The 20,521-nt window shown below is 52.9% G+C and overlaps 1 protein-coding gene and 1 non-coding gene across 3 annotated transcripts; one reads left to right on the forward strand and one right to left on the reverse strand.

Annotated features, from left to right (window-relative positions):
• Window positions 1–11,769: 11,769 nt before the first annotated feature.
• Window positions 11,770–19,282, forward strand: Fndc5 (fibronectin type III domain containing 5). Of its 2 annotated transcripts, none has more exons than XM_076863032.2 (6): window positions 11,770–11,992; window positions 13,510–13,625; window positions 14,110–14,308; window positions 14,654–14,743; window positions 16,739–16,872; window positions 17,787–19,282. In XM_076863032.2, exons 1-6 carry the CDS (start codon window positions 11,770–11,772, stop codon window positions 17,823–17,825), a joined length of 801 nt encoding a protein of 266 aa, XP_076719147.2. In that variant the 3' UTR covers window positions 17,826–19,282. The 2 variants fall into 2 exon arrangements, with proteins under 2 accessions (XP_076719147.2, XP_076719148.2); XM_076863033.2 differs by having other exon boundaries at window positions 17,240–17,838.
• On the reverse strand, window positions 15,341–15,414 carry Trnaa-ugc (transfer RNA alanine (anticodon UGC)). Its single transcript has one exon. It is a non-coding gene; the product is annotated as a tRNA-Ala (tRNA).
• Window positions 19,283–20,521: the final 1,239 nt, after the last annotated feature.

Genomic DNA, 20,521 nt, shown 5'->3' on the forward strand with positions numbered 1-20,521 from the left:
GGCGGAATCCGGATCCTGGGCGGTTCGCTAGGCACCCTCCCTGCCTCCTCGCCTCAACTCCAGATCCAACCGAACTAGGGGCTCTTCGGGGAGCCGGGAGCACCCATTCCTTCAGTCCCGAGGTCTTAGGAGGGTTAGACACACCCCCTGCCCACCTCCACTTTACAGAGCCCGCCCCCACTCCTGCCTACTACTCTCGATCTCATCCCCCACCCCCTCTCGGAATTAATCCCACCTCCCAACAGCGATGCCGCGAACTCTCCAGCCTCTCTGCCGGTGCAGGCTCGTGACCTGTGAGAACAGGAGAACAGTCTCCAGCTCCCAGGTTCTGAGATGCACAGGCCTCTGACTGCACGGTGGACAGTTCCTCTCCGCAGTTGTTGACCACCTTACAGCTCCTCCTGCCGGTATGGGGGCTGCATCTTCCTTCCTCTGATCTTGGCAACAATTCCCACATGCTGGGAATTGTTAAATTTTGTCCTTTTCCATCTCTAGAATATGATCCTTGTTCTCCACTTTACAGATCAGGGCACTGATGCTTGGTGGGGGTTAAATAGGTCAAATTTTCCAATGTCTCAGCTAGTGAGCGAGGGCTTGGGCTTGAATCCACATGCCCTCTTTCATTCATTCTACAAATATTAATCAAGCCCTAGTTCTGCATCCAGCACTATCCTAGGCGGTGAGGTTACAGGTGTGGAAAAGAGGTGATGTGTGTTATAACATACAAGTCACGTCTACAGTGTATTAGATAAGTTATTTGGGACAAGGTTGGGAGGGTGGCAGATCAAGAGCTGTGGGGTCCATGTTGAAGCCTTAAGATTGATTGCATTACAGATGAAATGGGAAGTCCTTGGGACTTTGAGCAGAGTAGAGGGTCTGACCTTCATGTCCACAGCTCACCTGGGCCATTATGTCAAGAATGGATGTTAAGGAGTGGGAGGCAAGGGAAGGAGCAGGGGGGACATTTCAGGGTGAGAGATGACCAGGGTGGCAGTGGTGAGTCTTGTTTCTGGACCTCCTTAGGAGGTGGAGCTGACAGCCCTTACCAGGTACCCAGACGGCTCCTCCTAGCCATATTCTCTCAGTATCTGCAGCTTAGACCCTCCCAGCTCCCCAGAGCTCAGACCAGAGTTCCCCATCTAGGCTGCCAGACTAAGCCTCACAGGTCATTGGATTGTAGCCTTAGTCCCTCCTGCTTGGGGGTGAGCTCTTCTCCACCAGAAGAGCTAGGGAATCAGACTGGGGTGGAGGGACAGCTGGGCCCTCGGGAACACTGGCTCTACTGTGTGCCTTGGCTCTGGTGTTGGGACCCCCAGTGGAGGCGTGAGAGACGCCAGACGTATGTGGGTGGTTCCCAGCTGCCTCCTGTATGAGGACCTGGGTGGGGGGAGCAAAGAACTGCTCAGTCCCCACCCTAAGCCACTCCAGTGACAACCTCACCTCTCCTCGGTGGGCCAGTGGGCCTGTCATGCCTGGGACAGGGAGGGGGGCCTAATCTGCAGTCACCCTCTCAGCCTTTCCTTCCCCCAAGGCTCCCTCCTCTCTCTCTCCTGCCTGGCTGGAGTCTTCTCAGCCTGGTCTGAATCCTCCTCTCCATCCTGGGGGTGGGGGGATTCAGTTTACTCTAATTTCCTGCTTCCTCTAGGTTTTCTTCTTTGTGAGAGTGACTGGAGCCTGCCCTCAGACCTTCAGTCTGTATCCTGTCTCCCTACTAGATGGGGGCTTCTGAAAATGGGACCATGTCTTCTCTTCACCCTGGGTACCCCACTTCCTTTGACTGTTCCTGCATCTAGAATGAGTAGGGTCCCTGAGGAGGCAGGGCTCGGGCCCTAGTGGGCTCTGCTGTCTGGATCTGTCAGCCACCTCTACCCTCCCAGGGGCCTAGGAAGCACTGGGAGGCCCCCCTGAGCCAAAGGAGAAGCTGGGGTGTTCCCACATTGTGCTTTTGCCCTTGAGCCAAGACTACTGTCTTCAGGCAAAACTCAGAAAAGCAGGGCAGAGGGCTGCAAATCAGGAGGCCTGGGTCCCTCACTTCTGGATGGAGCAAGTCTTTCCCCTTTCTAAGCAGAGAGGCTAAACAGATGATGTGAACAGAGATGGCTGACGCAACAGTGACACTGGAGGCCGCAGGTTTGCTTCTTTGAAGGCCAGCATGGTGGGGGAGTGTCCTTGTTTGTGATGCCCAGTCCCCTCCCACCTAAGATTGAAGCACCCAGGAGGGAGGGAGAGGTCCAGCTGAGAGCAGAAATGCAGGTGGATGAGCCAGAGGACAGAGCAGCAGGAGGGTCCCCTGGAGAGCGAGCAAGTCCCAGGATCTGAGAAGGGAGGCCAGTGGTTGAGAAAGCAGGGGCAGCTGCCCTCTCTCCCACCAAAGAGGCAGGCCAGCTTCCGGGACGCCAAGAAGCACGTGGGGACAAAGGGAAAGGGGACCACAGGGCTCTACAGTTTGCAGAGTGCTCTACATGGGCCGCCTCATTTCATCCTCCGTGATTCTGACAGTTTACAGATGTGGCCCAGAGAACTGAAGTCCCCACCTGAGGTGCTATAGCAAGAAAGTGGCAGTGTCAGAAATTCAAACCCAGCTCTGTGTGACTCAGAAGCCCAGACCCTTCCTGGAAGCCTCTCAGTGAAGTAGGTGGAGCTGGCCCCTCCCCAGCCCCCTCAGAGGCCCAGCCCACCCCCACTCGGGTGCCTCTTGGGTCCCAAACGGTTTGGAAAATCCTGATGGGAGCAGATGGTGGGGACAGATGGAGGGAAAAGCATCTCGAGGCTGAATTACACAAACAAACATTGATAAAGTGATTAAAACCTCCAGCCACCCCTTTCCCAAAGCCCTGCCCACCCAGCTTGGAGCACACAGAGCTGAGAAGCGGGGGCCTGGGGGTCTCCGAAGGCCCTCCTCTCCCTGCACCCAGCCCAGCTTCTGCTTGCCTCCCTCTCCGCCAGGGACCACCCCCGGACCAGAGCCCAGGGTGGCAGAGCTGCCAGGAGCACAGCCCGGGAGGGGGCGGGGCAGGCCTGGCTGTTCCCAGGGGAGGTGGCCAGGAGGAGCAGAATGGCTGGGGAGGGAAGAAAATGTCCTGAGAGCTAGAATTGCAGACCTGAAGCCAGGGCAGTGGGGTAGCGGGGTTCGGGGGTCTCTGGAGAGGCCTCACTTTCCATGTGGGGGCTCAGAGAGCTGTCGTTCCTGTCCAGGTCACACAGCCCCATCGCTGCCCCGGAGCAAGGCTGAACCTGCAATGGAGGGGGCAGGCCCTGCCCCTGTGTTCCCAAGTGTTAAGTGGAAACAATGGCACTGTCCTGGGAGGCATTCTGTGGGGACTGGGGAAGAGGGCGCCCATGAAGAGTCTGGCACTGGGTGCCCACAGTCAGCACCCAGGCAGTGTGGGCTGGCAGGACGCCTGCGGCTCTGGGATGCGGATGGGGAAGCCCTGGTGTTGTGAGACCAGGGCTGGTTGGAAAGTGTCCCTTAGGGAGCAGAGACATGGGCTTGAAGAACCTGCTGGCCATGCCCTGTGCTGCTGGGCTCTGCAGCAGGTGAGTGGAGGACATGGCCGCAGTACCCCTACTCCCGGGAAAGGCGGCTGAGCCCAAAGTCAGGACTCCAACCAACAAAGTGCTGCTCCCTAGCTGGCTCCTGGGACTTGAGTTCAAGTCCTCACATGGCCTTTTCCAGCTTTGGCAAAGTTGGCAAAAACAACCTCTCTGACCTTCTGGTTCCTTCTCTGTAAAACTCCCATTTCCAGCTGCTTCCTGGACACCCCCAACTCAAGCCAGCCAATAGCCAGCTCATCGCCTTCCACCCCCAGCCTGCCTTGCCCCTGGGTCCTCCTTCAACCACAGAACAAGCTAGAGGTGCCACCTCATCCAGGACCCACTCCTCCGCCTCACCTCTGCACCTGCCCCTTCCCAGTCCAGTCCAGGCCACCAGAGGAGGCCTCAGCCCACCCTCGCCTCCCGGCCCCTCCCCCAAGAACCGAGGTCAGATCTGCCTTCTATTTCTGCTCTGGCCTTCTCACAGGCCCCCCTGCTGGGATCAGTTTCTCTAAATCTGATTATCTTCCTCTCTGCTTAATAATCTTCCATGACTCCCCACTGCCTACCAGAGTAAATAGAAACCTGAGGCTCTCTAATAACATCCCCACCCTCGCCTCCCACCTTTTTCTGCTTTTTTTTTTGGGGGGGGGGGCGGTACTGGCCATTGAACCCATGGGTGCTTAACCACTGAGCCACATCCCCACATCCCCAGCCTTTTTCGCATTTTATTTAGAGACAGGATCTTGCTGAGTTGCTAGGACCTTGCTACTCAGTTGCTGAGGCTGACTTTGAACTCGCAATCCTCCTGCCTAAGCCTCCTGAACCACTGGGATTATAGGCATGTGCCACCGCGCCCGGCTTCACCTCTCCACCTTCTGCACCCACCAGTCCGGCACCTTCTGAACCAGATGACCATGGTCCCAGACCCAACTTCTCCACATGGGACTGGACCTAGACAGGGGGGAGGGGTGTGTGCCAGAGAAATGACTCTGTCAGCTAGGGTCACATCCCAGCCAATACTTGCTCTTTCCTCTACTGGGGGAAGTGACTTTTAGCTGGAAGGGTCCCAACAGTGGGCCAGAGAGGGATAGTCACTTGCCTTAGGTAACCCAGCTAGGCCCGCCCTTTTGCCTCATACTTATGAACATTCATGGCTGGGGAGTTCCATCTCTCAGATCCTCTTGATTTTTCTCACCTACCTCAAACTTTGGAGTCGCTGCAAAGGCAAAGGTCACCTCTTAAGTGGAGTGTGTCAGGAGGCTGAATTAGCACTTGTAACTTGATATACAGTTCTGTCCAAGTGCATCACAATCTGCACAAAGGACATTTGAGACTTGAATCAAAGTCTAAAGTGCCAAGATTTTAAAGAGAAAATCCTTCCTGAACTGGGTGAGCCTGGATGGCCAGGCTGACTCCCTTCTTGGCCTGTTCTTCACAATCCCAAAATGTGCTTGAAATCTCCAACTGCCTCGGAGGCGTGGCCATGGGCTGAGGGACTGCACTTGTGGGACAGGGCAGGGCCCAGGGTTTGAGGGTGTAGACATGGCCCCACAACTGGCCAGCGGTGCCTCCCAGAGTCTGAGTTCCTTGTGAATTGCCTCCTTTCCAGACCTGCAAGGAGCCCATGGACACTGCTGGGTGACACTTCAGGGCCCAGGGATACATATTCAGATAGCCCTAGAGGACAGTGCCCCCAGAGAGAGGAAGGTCACACTCCATCCAGTTCTAAGCATCTGAAGTCAACTGCTATTTCCTCCATTACATAGAAGAAGAAACTGAGACCCAAAAGGACCACAATTCCATTTGGATTTGTACTTGGAATTAGACCAGAGCTGAGGTGGGATGAGCTCCATCTCTGAGCTCTTTGCAGTGTGTCAGGCTGCTGTGGAGAAGTGAGGGCTTCCTAGAGGGCCCAGGGTACCCAGAGCTCCGGAATCCACTCCCAGAGGCCGAGGTTGCTCTATCCCAGGGGACTCCCAATCTGTCTCTCTTCCTGGGAAGATCGGGCCAGCTCTCATTCCTGGCACCTCAGGTTCTCCCGAGACTGGGGATTGCCTCAGTGTTTCCATAGTAACAGTGAACACAGGGGCCTCCTGAATCGGTGCAGGGATACTGCAGCAATACCTGCAAGTATGCATGTGCCCGGAGAACCCTTGGGTACATGCACACATGCACATGCATATCCTTGCACACACATGCACATCCAATGCTTGTGTGTGCATACCCTTGCCCCTTATGAACAACATGCATACCATTGCACGTGCAGGCACATGCACAATGCTCCAGGCCCTGGCCCACTAATCCACAAGTGTGTCGAGACATCTCCCTGCCTGACCTGACCCACTCCTAGAGCCACCCTGGTCCATTTAGATGCAGAGAAGGTCTTGGGGAAAGGAGGAACTTCAACTTTATAATAACACCCACTGCTGTTAACATTTATAGATATTTACCATGTTCCAGGGACTGCCTTTTCCTATTCACATGTGGCATCTCCTGCCGTCCTTGCAATGCCACTCTGCAATGTGCCAGATGAGGAAACAGGCTCAGAGAGGTGGAGTGATTTGCCTGAGGCTACACAGTAGACATGGGCCATGTCAAGGTTTGAGTCCAGGATTATTTGGCTCCAAGCCTTAGGCTCTTGCCCTCATCACTGGACCCCTGGATACCAGACCCAGGGGCACTCCCTTGGCACACATAGGTGGATGTGTCTTATAGACGTGGGACCAGAGCTGAGGACTCACAACCAGAAGAGCAGGGTTTCTGGGCTTTAGCTTGGGGTCATCAGATTCCCTATCAGGTACCCAGCCATTCCCAGGGTGGAAGAGTAAGGAGGGGGCCAGGGGATCACAGGGACTTTCCTTCCACTGAATTCTTCCTAGTAGTCTTAAAAGGAACTTTGAACAACAAAAGCAAGATCCACTGAGAATCCGTGAGCGAGGTCGCTGGGTGCACCTATCAGCTCTCTTCCGCAGTAAAGGCAGAAATCCAGCTGTGAGGGTCTGACTTGTGCACAGAGCCAAGGCAGCAAGACTCAGGCTCTGCCTGACTGCTGAGTCTGTGGTCTGTTCCTCTCCGAGCAGAGCAGGAGGCAGGGCAGCTCTCCCAGCTGCGACTCCAGCTCCCTGGGGTCTTCCTGCTCTGGCCAACTCTGGCTTCCTCCAGCCCAGGAGGACGCCCTCTACTGGCAGCATCCTGTCTCTGCAAAGCCGTGTTCTGCCAGGGGGAGAGGCCCTGAGTACCTGCCTCACAGGAAGTGGGGGACCCTGGAGCCTCAGACATTCACTTGGGATCACCTCCACTTTGCCAATGAAAACAAGGCCTAAAGTCAACCAGCCAGTAAGGGACTGAGCCAAGAAGTGAGGCTAAAGGCTTTTTTCCTCTCCCTGTTAGGAAAGGGGTCTTATCCCAGGTGCCCCCAACTCAGAGCCCCAGAAAATAGCTCTACCACTCTTGAGAGATCTGTGGTGTGCAGCTGATGATCTATTTTCAAAGGCAAAGCCAGGGTCAGGAATCTGAGTATGGAGCTGCCACAGGCTGGCTTTGTGATATTGAGCAAGATTCTCAACCTCTCTGAGTGTTCTCAGCTGGGAACCTTCCTTTGTAGACCAAAGAGCTGAAGATGTTGAGGAGGTCTCCTTTCCCTAATTAAGGCCCCAACCTTCCACCTCCTCCTTCCTTTCCTTCTTATTCCTCTCCACCCACCCACCATCACCTCCACCACTCGGTGGTGTGGATACTATTATTATCTTTTCAAAAGGAGGCATTAAAGGATCAGAGAGGTGGAGTTACTGACCCAGCATCACTCAGCCAGGTGTTTCTGGCCTCAGAAGCTGGACTTTGGAAAGCTGACCCTGCCCTGATTCTCCCACTCTTCTCTTCTCACTCTTGTGAATCCTGTGAATCTCATCCAGATCTTCCCTCAACTTCTCTCCCTGTCTCTTGCGAGCACCTAAGTCAAGATCCCATCATTTCTGACCCTGCAGCACTAGCAGCCTCCTTGCCTCCTCCCAGGTCGCCCTCCACCCCCGGCTCTCTGCAGTCTGGTTGGCACACACACAGTCAAGTGAGCCTTTTAACGCGTAGTGCTTCACACAAGGTCCTGCTTCTTGAGGCTTCCCTTGCCTGTGGAATCACTCGAGCCTCTCTCCCACAGCCCTGCAACCTGCGCTGCCCGGCTCCAGCTGCTCTCCTTCCCGTCTTGCTCACCAAGCTCCAGCCTCTCTGGCTTTTTTCAGTTTCCCAAACACAACAGCTTGCTGCTGCCTGGCACTTGCTTTGCGCTTGGCTGCCCCTGCCTTCTGGGAAGTTCTACCTGCTGCCTCTTTCTTCTTCAGGCCTTGGTTCAGATGGCCTTCCTCACACCACCCCACTGACCATCGTCCCACCCAGCCGTCTCCTCCATTTTTTCTCATTTTTCTCTCAGTCTGAAGACACTCTGTCATGTCATGAGTTGACCTGCTGAGGTTTGTCTCTCCACTGGAATGGGAGGCCCTCAGGGAAACTCATCTTATTATCTGTGTCCCCAGGACCAAACACAGGGCCTGGCACTTAGGATGTGCTCACATTTGTTCAATAAAAATAAGACCTTCCTAGCCCTAAGTTCTCTTGTAAACTCAGAAAGGTCTTTTAATTATCATATTCCAAAGCAAACTCCTAACTCCTGATTTCCCTGTGATTTGGAGCAGGGTGTGTATCAGGGGTACCCTGGACATAGATCATGGCCATTCCAGGTTTGTAAGAGGAGCCTTTTGCCAGGATGGTGGAGCAGACCCACAATCCTAGCTATCCGGGAGGCTGAGGCAGGGGAGGCGGGTCACAAGTTTGAGGTCAGCCTCATCAACTAAGCAATACCCTATATTAAAATAAAATGGCCTGGTGTGGTGGCGCCTACCTGTAATCCCAGAGGCTCATGAGGCTGAGACAGGAGGATCGCAAGTTCAAACCCAGCCTCAGCAAAAGGCACTAAGCAACTCAAGGAGACCCTGTCTCTAAATAAAACACAAAATAGGGCTGGGGATGCAGCTCAGTGGCTGAGTGCCCCTGAGTTCAATCCCTGGTACAAAAAAAAAAAAAAAAAAAAGCAAGAAAGACTGGGGATGGGGATGGACTTGTGACTCAGTGGTTCAGTGCTTGCCTGGCATGTGTGAGGCCCTGGGTTTGACTCTCAACACTGAATATAAATAAATAAAAATAAAATTCCCTCAACAACTAAAAGAAATTATATATATATATATATATATATATATATATATATATATATATATATAATAAATATATATATGTATGTATATAAAGACTGGGGATGTAGCTCAGTGGTAGGGAGTCTGGGTTCCCCAGAACTGCAAAACACAAAACAAAGCAAAAAGAGGGGCCTGCCTATTCTACATGGTTTCCTGGGATCTGGCTGCAGTCTGAATTAGGTGCTAAGACTTCAGATAGCTCTTAATACCTAGAAGGTTCCAAATGCTAGTGGCCCCATCAGGTGCCAATGTGTAAGTGACCAGCCAACCCCCAGAATTCACAGATATCTGTGAAGTTTTCCAATCCAAACGGAGGTCAGTGAGTGTACCTTAGGAGGACAGAACCCCCCAGATTCCCACTCATGTGTTCATTCATTCTTTAACTGCTGTATTTACAGACTGTTGCCCAGAACCTGGCACATAATAGGTGCTCAGTAGATGTATGTTACAAGAATTAATTTATTCTATACAAGCAACATTTACTTAGCACCTACTGCATGTTAGGTCCTGTGTTAAGAGATGGAGGACAGATGGTGTACACAAAGCAACTGGTGCTGTAAGCCCCCTTCCAGGATCACTAGGACGCCTCTAAACCCTCCCAACTCAGCTCCCACTGGCTGCCAGGCTCCAGGCCCAGGGCTTCTCTCAGAATTGAGGTGTGGCCCAAGAACCCCATGCCCCATAAGACAGTAGATGGCTGCATCCCACAGCTTCAACTCCCCAGATCCTACCAGTCCTACACACCCGCTCCTTCAGCCTCCTTTCCTCCTCCCTCCCAAATCCTCAGACACCACCATCTCCCCCTCCCAATGCCCTACATCTGCCTGAGGTTTTACCAGGAGAAGCCAGCAGATGGCGCTGAGGCACCCCTTTCCCTAGCGCTGGACCAGAGGCCAGACCCCACCAGGACCCTCTCCCTCCCTCCTTTCTCCCCAGCAAGGCCAAGAGTGGATTCTGTGACCTCCAAATAACCCCTTTCCTCCCTGCTGGTTCCTATGATGGAGAAATGAGGAGGCTCCAGTTGCTCCTGCAGGCCCTCTGGCTGTCTGGGGGGAAGGGAGAAAGGTCCCTAGGGGCCAAGCTGCAGCTGGTGGGGTGGGGCAGGCAGGGCAGGGCAGGCAGCAATTGGCAAGACAGAAAGAGAGAAAGAGAGAAAGGAGAGAGAAGGTGCTCTGGCTCCCAGCTTCTATCCCAAACAGGTTCCCAGCTGAGGCTTGCCCCAGGACAAGAGGTACGTGGGAAGAAGCAGATGGGGGGGGGGGGAGGGGGCTTGGGGTATGGAGGGGCTGGGTAGTGAGATTCTACAGCTCAGTGAGAACCCCTGAGTCCCCTCCCATCTCAAAGTGACCAGGTAGAAACTTGGGGGGCAAGGGAAGAAGTCCTGAGGGGGGCATCAGGAGGGGAGGGGTGTTTCATTGCTGCTCTGATGGTGTGAATTTGTACCAAGCTCTGCCATCTCTGAGCTTCAGTTTCTTATCTACAACTGAAAGGGTGGGGGAAAGACCCCGAAGACCTTCTGTGAGGTAACTGTACGAAGAGTCCCCTTTCCAAAGAGGGTAGCTCTTCCAGGGCCTCTGGAAAACTCCAAAGATAGAGGAACGCCCTCCCAAAAGTAGAAATTAGATAGTGTGGGTAGGAAATTTGTTTGGACAGATGGGTGGTCTTTCCATGTCAGGGACTCTGGGACACTGGTCCCTAACTGGTTTTTTTGACTGGTACTTGAGGTGGAGAATGTCAGGATTGAAGGGGTGGGGGGAATCTCTTGCTGCCTGGTACTCCAGAGGTCCTCTTATTAGGGAGAGGGTCATGAGTGCAGGACAAGGACACCTCTTTGCCCCCAAGATCAGAAAAGGAGTGGGTTGGCCAGGAGGGAGTGTGCTGGCAGAAGCAGGCATATTGATGCTCACAGGGCTATGAAGCAAGGGTCATCCAAGCCCTTTCATTAGCTGTGGCTGCCTGCTATGTCTCCAAAGCCCTGAGCACTTTAAAGCCATTAGCTCAATCACTGCTTACACATTCAGTCAGGCCAAAATGGGTGTGGGGGGCTGGCCTAGAGCTGCCCCCACCCCCACCGCTCTTAAAGAGAGATTGTTCCAGATTGTTTCCTGGTTGCAAAGGCCCTACCACACTACCTACCACAGGAAGCTTCTAGAATCTCAGGGATCCTGGGATATTACTCTGAAGTCAGTCTGGAGGGAGAGACAGTTGAGTAAAGGCCAACTTTGGAAATCAGAGCAGCCTGGGTTCAAATTCTGACTGCTGTGGAGCCTTGCAGGAACCGAGTAGCCTGTCCAAGTTGCAGTCTCCACCTGTGCAAAAGGCACACAATAGAGTAGGACCCTATGGAGCTGCAGTGAGAATTAGGCCCCCCAAATGCAAGTAAAGACCAGCACAGCAGGGTGTCTGGTACCTAGCAGATGCCCATTATTGCTCATTAGGGAGATTAAAAAGGCTAAGAACTGGTCTGGGGTTCCCAGCTAGACTAGACCTCCAGTGAGCAGGAGTACTGCCTTCTGGGTCCCACAGTAAACACTTTGCACTTGCTGTGGTCACCCCCGTCCCAGTTATGAGTATTTCTCTCTGCTCACTCCTGCACCAGGTAGCAAGACCACGGGTATGGGGGAAAGCTCAGGGTGGAAACCCCAGGCCACTTTGGGGTGGGGTGGAGGCACAAAGGAGCATTTCAGTGGCTCTGTCCTCCCTTCCCCTTGGGAAAGGGCAGGGATGGGGGGCTAGGTCAGGTCTGGGCCGGGCTGACCACCGTGTGGACACCGGGAACCCTGCTGCTCCAGCACCGGCGAGAGTGAGCCACGAGGCCGCCAGTCCGGTAAGTCCTCGGGGCGCGGGGGCAGCAGTCGGGGCGCCCTCGGCCCCTCACCCCGCCCCCGCGCCTCTCCCCGCAGCGGGGGCGCCCCGCCCCCCGGGCGCCCGACGTGGACGCGGCCGCCGCCGCCGCCGCCGCCGCGCGGGAGTCGCTGTCCGCGGAGCCGACATGCAGGCGGCGCGGGGCGGCGCGGGGCGGCCGGGCCGGGCGGGCCGCGGGCCAGAGCGGGAGCGCGAGCGGCCGCCGGGCACCGGAGCCGCGTCCCCCTGCGCCGCCCCCGGCCGGCCGACCGGAGGAGCCGCTATGCACCCGGGGCCGCCGTGCGCCTGGCCGCCCCGCGCCGCGCTCCGCCTGTGGCTGGGCTGCGTCTGCTTCGCGCTGGTGCAGGCGGGTAAGGGGGCCCCGGGCGGGGGCCGGGGGCAGGGCGGCGGGGCAGCCTCCTCTCCAGGTCCTACCACCTGGGAGTCCTCGGTTCCCTGCTCCCGAGGGACCTCCTGACTCACCTGCTCACTGCTCCCTAACCCGACCCCCGCGCTTCCCTACCTTCGTGACCCCAGACTCGTCCTTCAGCCTCCAAACCCTGCCCATGACCTCAGCCCTGGGTTTTTAGAGTCTTGTGACCCCTGATATCTTAATCCCATCCCCTACCCCAGGTCTTTGCCTCAGGTTCTCTTTTTCTGGCCCAGGGAGCAGCTGAGGACACCAGTCCTCCCAGTTTGGGCCTCCTTCCCTGTCCTCAAAGACCTCTCAAAGCCCCACAGGACAACTCCACACATTCCTTGTGCAAGAGAATGTGTGATGGGAATGGAGACTGGCACCTGGGGGTGCAGGGTGGGTGAGGGTGGCCCCCAAGCCTGGTGCAGTGGCTGGCTCAGCCCCTGGGGCCCAGCCTCTCCTGACAGGTCTCTGTCCCTTCTGCTTGCGGCTGCCTCTGCCCATCTATCTGTCCATGGCTCAGCACACTTGCTCTGCGGTCTCTGTCTGTTTCTAACCTTCCACTTGTCTGCTCTCTGTTGTTCTGTGTCTGCCGCCACCTGTCTGTGTCCTTCTGTCCCTCTCCATCTTCATGTCTGGCCTAGCTCCTGGGTCTCAAGTCCGTTCATCTGTGGGGTGAGGGGTTAGTGCTCAGGCCCATGTCTTCCTCTTTCAGCAGCTACCTCTTCAGAGATGGACTTGTATGACTCCACTCCCCTCTTCTGGAAGGTTCTTCCTGACCTGACCCCCAATCCCCAACGTTTTCCCTCTTGCTCTCTTGACTGATAACCTATTTATCCTCTCACCCAGAAGGCCTTGCCCTGTCCTCTCTTCATTGAAGGCCTCTGCTCTGAGTGCCCCATATTCTCCAGCTCTTTCCCTCCCACCTGCCCCTTGGGGGGTTGGTGGAGTGTGGAGAAGAGACTCATGAAGACCCCTTCCCAAGTTGCATGCTGCCCAATTCATCACCACAATTCTGGGGGTTTCCTCTGTTGCCCCTCCCTCCCATCCCAGAGTTCAGCCCACCAGGCTCTTCTCAACCTCTGGGTCTTTCTCCTTCCCTCAAGGTCACTCACTTGACAGTGCAGGACTATAGAAAGAGCACTGGACTAGGAGTCCTTTTGACTGCTTTTCATCAAACTAATCTTCAGCTTCTGCAACTCTAGTCATTTGTCCCTTCCATGCCTGTCCCCCAGACTTTAACCATCCATGCATTAAATCTGACCCTGGCCCAGGCCCATTAATTTTTTACGTGGGCCCCTAGTGGGCTGGCCTAGGGTCAACAGGGGCTTTCATCCTATACACAAAGAGCCTGGAACTGCTTCCTTTCCCTATGGCATGGCCTTCCCCAGGATCCCCCTTCTCGCTTATGAAACTGGGACTAGGCAACATAAGCAGGGGACACTCAGGCTCACGTGCCTCCCTGCCCTGCAGATAGCCCCTCAGCCCCAGTGAATGTCACCGTCAGACATCTCAAAGCCAATTCTGCAGTTGTCAGCTGGGACGTCCTGGAAGATGAGGTTGTCATCGGGTTTGCCATCTCTCAGCAGGTAACTCTTGAAGGTCCTTGGGAGGGAAGGACACATCAAGATAATGACTACTAGAAATGGAGGATGGTGGGGTAAAGAAATAGAAAGTAAAAAGAAATGCAGGCAAGAGACTGGCAGCACATACGTTGCACATGTGACCGGAAATTGGGGCCCTGAGGGAATTTGTTAGTGGAGAAGGGTTCAGGAGCTTTCAGCTGGGACATAGAATTCAGAGCATGGAACTGATCTCAGAACCACCAGTGTTTAGGACCTGGCTCCAATTTTCGCTAGGTGTATGGTCTTGGGCAACTTCTCTAATCTCTCTGAAGATGTTTCCTTAAATATACAATGGATTTTGTGAGAGAAGGGATCTGGTCAGAGCCCCCAACGTTACCTGAAGTGACAGGATGATTGTGTTAAGTATAGGATTTGTCACTACTCGGAGGTAGACAGAAACAAGGTTGGTGTCTGGGCATTGACAGATGGCCGGTGCTCACTTTTGCAGAAGAAAGACGTGCGGATGCTGCGCTTCATCCAGGAAGTGAACACCACCACTCGCTCCTGTGCCCTTTGGGACCTAGAGGAAGATACCGAGTACATCGTGCATGTGCAGGCCATCTCCATCCAGGGCCAGAGCCCGGCTAGTGAGCCTGTGCTCTTCAAGACTCCAAGAGAGGCTGAGAAGATGGCCTCCAAGAACAAAGGCAGGCCTGGGGCATGTTGGAGGAGCAGGGTGTGGGCAACTGGGGCCAGAACAGCAGGTGGCATGAGGAAAGCACCCTCTCCCCAGTCCTCTCCTTGTCCCTGCCACCAAGTAAAGCAGCATCTGAGAGGGAGAAGGTTCACTCTAGTTCTCCAGGACACTGGGTACATAAACTCTCACCTTTGGATAAAACCTTATTGCTGCCAACCCAAGCAGACATCAGTGTGTCTCTAGGTCTCTTTATGTTAGGTGTGAGGGCACCTATACACATAAGCACTTATTGTCAAGGTCTTGGCCCTAGAGGAGTGATTGGGGGAGGGAGAAACTAGTGTCTCTTTCTCTACAGATGAGGTGACCATGAAAGAGATGGGGAGGAACCAACAGCTGAGGACAGGCGAGGTGCTGATCATCGTCGTGGTCCTGTTCATGTGGGCAGGTGAGTCAGGCCTCCAAGCCTTTCTTATCTTTGGGATATCTGGAGGCTGTAAACAGATCCCTTCTCTCACAAAACCAAGGGTAAAGGGCTTGGAGAGATCTAAGAAAAGAGTGAAAAGTTTCTTGCATCCTGCCTGAGATAGCTCTGGGGGCCAAATCTGACCCCTTCTCTAATCCACTTACCCAAAACAGCACATTACTAGCTGCCTTCTAGCTCCTGTACATTTGGGGCACAGCTTTAGCCTCTCCTTCCTCTTCTGAGTAGCTGGGCCTCCAGGGGCTTCAGGCCTGGTCAGCCCAGGGGAAGCACTGCCCAGCCTCAGGCTTGAGACCCTCTCCTCACCTGCCTGTCCTACTAGACCCAGCTCGGGGCCTGCCACTATGGAAACTCCCCCATCCACCCACTGGACGGCCTCCTGCCCTTGTGCTGCTGCAGCATGCTGTCCTCTCCTTTGACCCTCCTTATGTTGGGCTCAAGGCTCTCTCTTCCCCACCTGATGCTGGTCTATGAGCTCCCTAAGGGTAAAGTCCAAGTGTCCTTCATCTTTTTTTTTCTCTCCTTTCTTTCTTTTTTCTTTTTTTTTTTTTTCTTTTTTTTTTGTGGTACTGGGGATTGAACCCAGGGCCTTGTGCATGCAAGGCAAGCACTTTACCAACTGAGCCATATCCCCAGCCCTAAGTGTCCTTCATCTTTGAAATCAACTCAACTGACATTTAACTGACCAAACACCCCGTTCCAAAGAGTAGTGTTACAGTCAGAACCAAAAAGAGCCCTGTGCTTACAAGGAACTCAGTCTGGGAGAAGCCAGGCCCAAACTTAATTCAATGTGTGATGAGTGCAACAATAATACTAAGGATGGGGGCAGAGGAGAGGGAATTAATTCTGGAGCTAGGAGTAGAAATCAAGAAAAACAGAGCGGAGACAACATTGGAGTTGAACTTTGAAGGAAGAACAGGTGCTCACCAGGCAGCCAGAAGAGGAAGGGAGTTCTGGGCATGATGTAGTCAAGAAACAAATTAAGCTCAGTCTGGCCCACTGTGGCTGTGACCTAGGAGAGAAGGCAGAGTGTGGGGGAGTAAAGTTCAGTGAGTCTTTGGAGTCTTCTGAGAAATTTGAACACATTGCTAAAGCCTGAATTACATGGTAGTTGAGAGGGCATGCTCTGTTGAGAAAGCATTGGGGGGAAAAATGATCCTCAGGGCGCATAGAGAACAGGCACTTGGTACAAAAAGCAGGGAAAACAAAGGGTCGTACAAAAGAGGAGGTTTGCTTGTAGCACATTATTAGATTTGGCACCCATAGTATTTACATAATCATAACACCATAAGCATAGTGAATTAACCCAGAATTGTGGTGTAATTCTGTTAGGAGATGGAGAAGGAAATAGAGGGAGTTATTAGGCTTAATCTACTATGATGGGAAATCAGTGGATATTTAAAATAGATCATGAAATAACACTATAAATTCAGAGGTAAAAATGGGGAAAACATCTAGAATTGGAGTTGGTTGCCTTAATACTATCTTTTAAAAACTAGTGTTCACATATTTCTGAGTTGATAAAACTAGACATTTAACAGTCCCTGGAGTTCCTCTCCCAGATGCACCGTGGTGTGATAATAATAGGTAACCTTGAGTAGTAAGGACTAAGTGAATCTATTTGTGTCTGTACACAGCACAGGGCCAGGCACGTGCTCAACAAGTGCTGTTATTGTTTTGTTTTCCCCTAAAGAAAAAAGGGAGCTGCCAGAGGTTTACAGGAAGGGCGGGGAGGAGGCATGATCAGGTACATGCTGTAGGAAGATCTGCCCAACAGCAGCGAGAGGGACGGCTGGTGAGAGGAAGGTGGAAACAGGAGCTGGAGGCTGGAGGCAGGCTCCAGCAGTGGAGTAGGGGAGGCCATCTGGAACAATGTTGGCAAGCCCCGATGAGGATGAAGCAGGAGGCATGGCAAGTACTCAGCCCTGGCCTCTGACGGCTCCCGCGTGTCCTCCCTAGGTGTCATTGCCCTCTTCTGCCGCCAGTATGATATTATTAAGGACAACGAACCAAATAACAACAAAGAAAAAACCAAGAGTGCGTCAGAAACCAGCACACCAGAGCACCAGGGCGGGGGTCTCCTCCGCAGCAAGGTAAGGGCCAGTCCTGGGCGGCTGGGAGGGTGGCTGCATGCCTTGTGCGCTGGTAGTCCCTGGACTGCAAAAGGGGTCAGCTCAGGGCCTGGCATGGCTGCAGCTGGGCAGAGCCAAGCTTGGTCACTGCCTGTGTGACACGGGACACTGCAAATTGATTTTGGATCCTCTCCTTTTGCAGGATGCCAGGGACCGGTAGTGATTAAAAAATAAAAAAAGAAAGAAAGAAAAGGCGGTGGGGGGTGGAGTTCCTGGTTGGTGTGGGGCAGTGAGGGTAGGAGTGCTGTACTCATTTCCATTCCTGCCGTGCTACGTGTCTTGGGCAGGTGTTTACCGCTGTACTTTCATTTCCTCTTCTGTAAAACAGATATGAAACCTTTTCAGTGCTTGCTCTGAGCAGCTCAGAAGAAAGACATTAGAGAATGTGAGAGGATTTCATGGTTCTGACGATGATTAGCCAACAAACATCTGGCCCTCTCTGCATCTCCTTCTTCTTCCATCTCCTTGTATCCTCGGGCTTACTGTCCTCTCTCTTGGCTTCTCTCTTTCTGGCGCCTTTTCCTGAAGCCTCTTATTAACTCCCATCTCCAGAAGCACCTCAACAATGTCCGTGGCTGAGGCTGTGCCCAGAGGCAGATCTGCAGGATGTGAGAGAACCCGCCAGAGGGATGACTCTGCTGGGGCAGACTGGGTACCAGGGCAAGAGGCCCGGATTCAGTCTTGGCCACTCAGCTGAGTTTGAAAAGGCAGAGACTACTTACAGGCAGGGCTACTCTTTTCTTTCCACAAGGGACAAGAGCCTGATTTTTTAGGCTGTAACCCTGCTACTCCAATCCTCCTTCTGTCCTCTCTGTTTCCCACCTTTCAAGAAGTCTATTCAGTTTTGGCCGCTTCTCTCATTTTTTCCCTCCCAGTTTCCAAACAAGTCCTCAGTGAACATCATCGAAGCATGACTGCCTGTCTGCAGGGAGAAGGATTTCATTTTTCTTCTCTGCTGGTCCCTGGGTCCTGGGCACAGAGAGAGAACTGACCGCAGCAAGGGAGGAGGCACAGTTCTTCCTCTTCCCCATCTTAGTCTGATGACAGAGGCTGAACTACAAACCCAAATTCTGCAAAAAAAAAAATAAATAAAATAAATAATAATAATAAATAAATAAATAAATAATAAGCCACAAAACTAAAAGTCCTGGCCCCATCCTGGGAAAGGAAAAACTGCATGAGACACAGCCTTCTGCCTCCTCTCCTCTCCTGGACTGGCTTCCTCTTTGAGAAAATGCACAAAACCCTGGGAGATGACAAGTACCAAGACTGACTCAAGCTGTGTCTTTCAGACCGAGGCGCATCAGGGAAGCCATAGGGCTGCCATCAAGCCTTTTCTGGATCCAGCCATCAAGGACTTGTTTGTGGTGTGATGCACACCCTTTTGAGTGTGTATAAGAGGTCACCTGCTAGGTCTCTTTTGGAAAAAAAAAATCAAAAAGTGGAGGATACCACTCCAGAGGGCAGAGGTTTCTCCCAAGGTCTTAGCTCGTTGCCTGCATCCTGTTTTCTTTGACCCTTCCTTTGATGGTAAGATCATCAGCTGGGGTCTGAAGAAGACCTGGAAGGTACTTACTGGCCCTGTCTTTTTTAGCAAGCATCTCTTGGGAGTTTCAGCAGTGCTGGCTTGGACAACTGAAAAAGCACATCCACGTCCTGCATCCTGGGGGCTGCTGAGCCACCCACTGTAGAACAGTAGCTGCTAGAAGACAGGCATGAGCCATTCACCACAGACAGAAAGAGCAGCCTGGCTGTCACTACTGACCTCTGGGGTCTTCATATCTTGCCATCTCATCCAAGGTTCTGTGAAAGTTACCCAGGGTCCTCATGTCCTTCCCTAGAGCCTGAGTGGTGTAAGGTGACAGGTCTCTCCACTGCCCCTTACTGGTTTAAAAAAAAAAAAAAAATGGTGCTTGATGAGGGAACCAGACTCTTCCCTGGGACTGACACATTATGGCTGCCAAATGCTTGCATAGGAAGAGGCGAACTGTGCATCTTCCGCTGGTGGCCAAGGCAGGGATGTGGAAGGTTGTGCCTAACACAAGCCTGACACACAGCAAGTGCTCAGTAAAAATATGTTGCACTGACTGGTAAGAGCACTGGCCTCCTCCAAGACAGAGAGCTGAAAGCCATCACCCAGTGACCACCTCTTCCTTTCAGTCTACAAGAGCTCTCAAGGCTGGGTCAGTCAGCACTCTGATTTGGAGTGTGGCAGCACAGGAGTGGAGAGACAGGAGAATGGGCAGATGTCAGCAATACTAAGGGCTTCCTCCTGGGAGGGCATGGGGCTCCACTCATCGTCTTGTGACTTCCATCCCTGCTGAGTGGGGAGCAAGGCTCCTTAAGGGAGAGGTCCTTACCTCTGATCCAGTTAGAGCAATAATCACTTTTTAAATGTAAAATAAAAAGACAAATGAAAAGGCACATCCTTGTCTTCTGGTAAATGCCCAAATGTTGCCCTCTTTTTCTGGCAATTGGCAGCAAGTCAGGATGTGTGGAGGAGGGAATCAGTTCTCTCTTCCATTTTGGCCTGCAGCTTCTTAGGGACATGCCTGCCAGCCAAGCTGGAGTTGGAAGGGAATTCTTGAACAGATGGGGGTGCACGTGTAGGAGAAGAAAATAGCTGCTCTATCATCCTCTTTCTGAGGCTCCCCCAAGCCCAGCTTGGGCTGCCTCACTGGATAGGTATGCGGGCTGGTGTTCTGTTTTAAAAAACAAAGGACTTTCCTCACTGGACCAGGCTGGGTGCTTTCCCTAGCTAAAGGAATGCAGTTCTTATCTCCCCAGGGTAGGGAAGGAGGGAAGAGGATTTGCAAAGGCTGCTTTCAGAGGTTCAGTATTCACAGCTGCTGTTCTAGGCTGTTAAAGGAACATCAATGTGATCCCAACAGCAAGCTGAAAGGCAGAGAGTAATGATGCCATTAGCCAATGAGCAAACCACTAAGTGGGGCACCTCAAAAATTCCTGTTCAGAGCCAGGGAAAGCTTGGATAGAAAATGTCAGATGAGCAGGGCTTGGAGTAGGCTATTCAGAAAGTTCTGAAAGCAGAGGGAAGATAGGTCTCAGAGACTAGGCGGGGAGGGAGGACAGGAAATAAAGAGCACACAGAATTCTAAGTCAGCCTCAGAAAGGTACTCAGGCCCTCGGTACCCATCTAGTGTCAACTGAAAAGAAAAAAAAAAAAAGCCTCAAGTCAGTATTATGTACAGTGGGACTCAGGGAGCTCTATTAATGGGGGCTTCCTGTCTTCAAATTCATCTGTGCCTCCGATACATAAAAAGGGTATGAGGGAAGAACAAACAAGCTCTCAGTTTAAGTAAAATTCCATCCCTTTCCATTGCCTCCCTAAACAACTACTGGTGCTTTTCCTGAATCAACTGTATTTGCATAGTCAAACCCCTGCAGGTAATGAACTTGGTCCTTTCATCTCACACATAGATCCCACAGCTTGGGAAAGGTTCTGACAGCCCTTTGGAGACCAAAAGACCTTATTTGCAGACCACAGCAGCCTGTAGGAGGAATGCTGGTCCCAGAGGCAGGGACACTGTCTGGTAACCAACCAACACTTCAGGCAATCACTTTTCTGAGGATATCTTTGGTTTCCGTTTTA

This window comes from Callospermophilus lateralis, chromosome 7 (genome assembly GCF_048772815.1).
Source record: "Callospermophilus lateralis isolate mCalLat2 chromosome 7, mCalLat2.hap1, whole genome shotgun sequence".
Lineage (NCBI taxonomy): Eukaryota > Metazoa > Chordata > Mammalia > Rodentia > Sciuridae > Callospermophilus > Callospermophilus lateralis.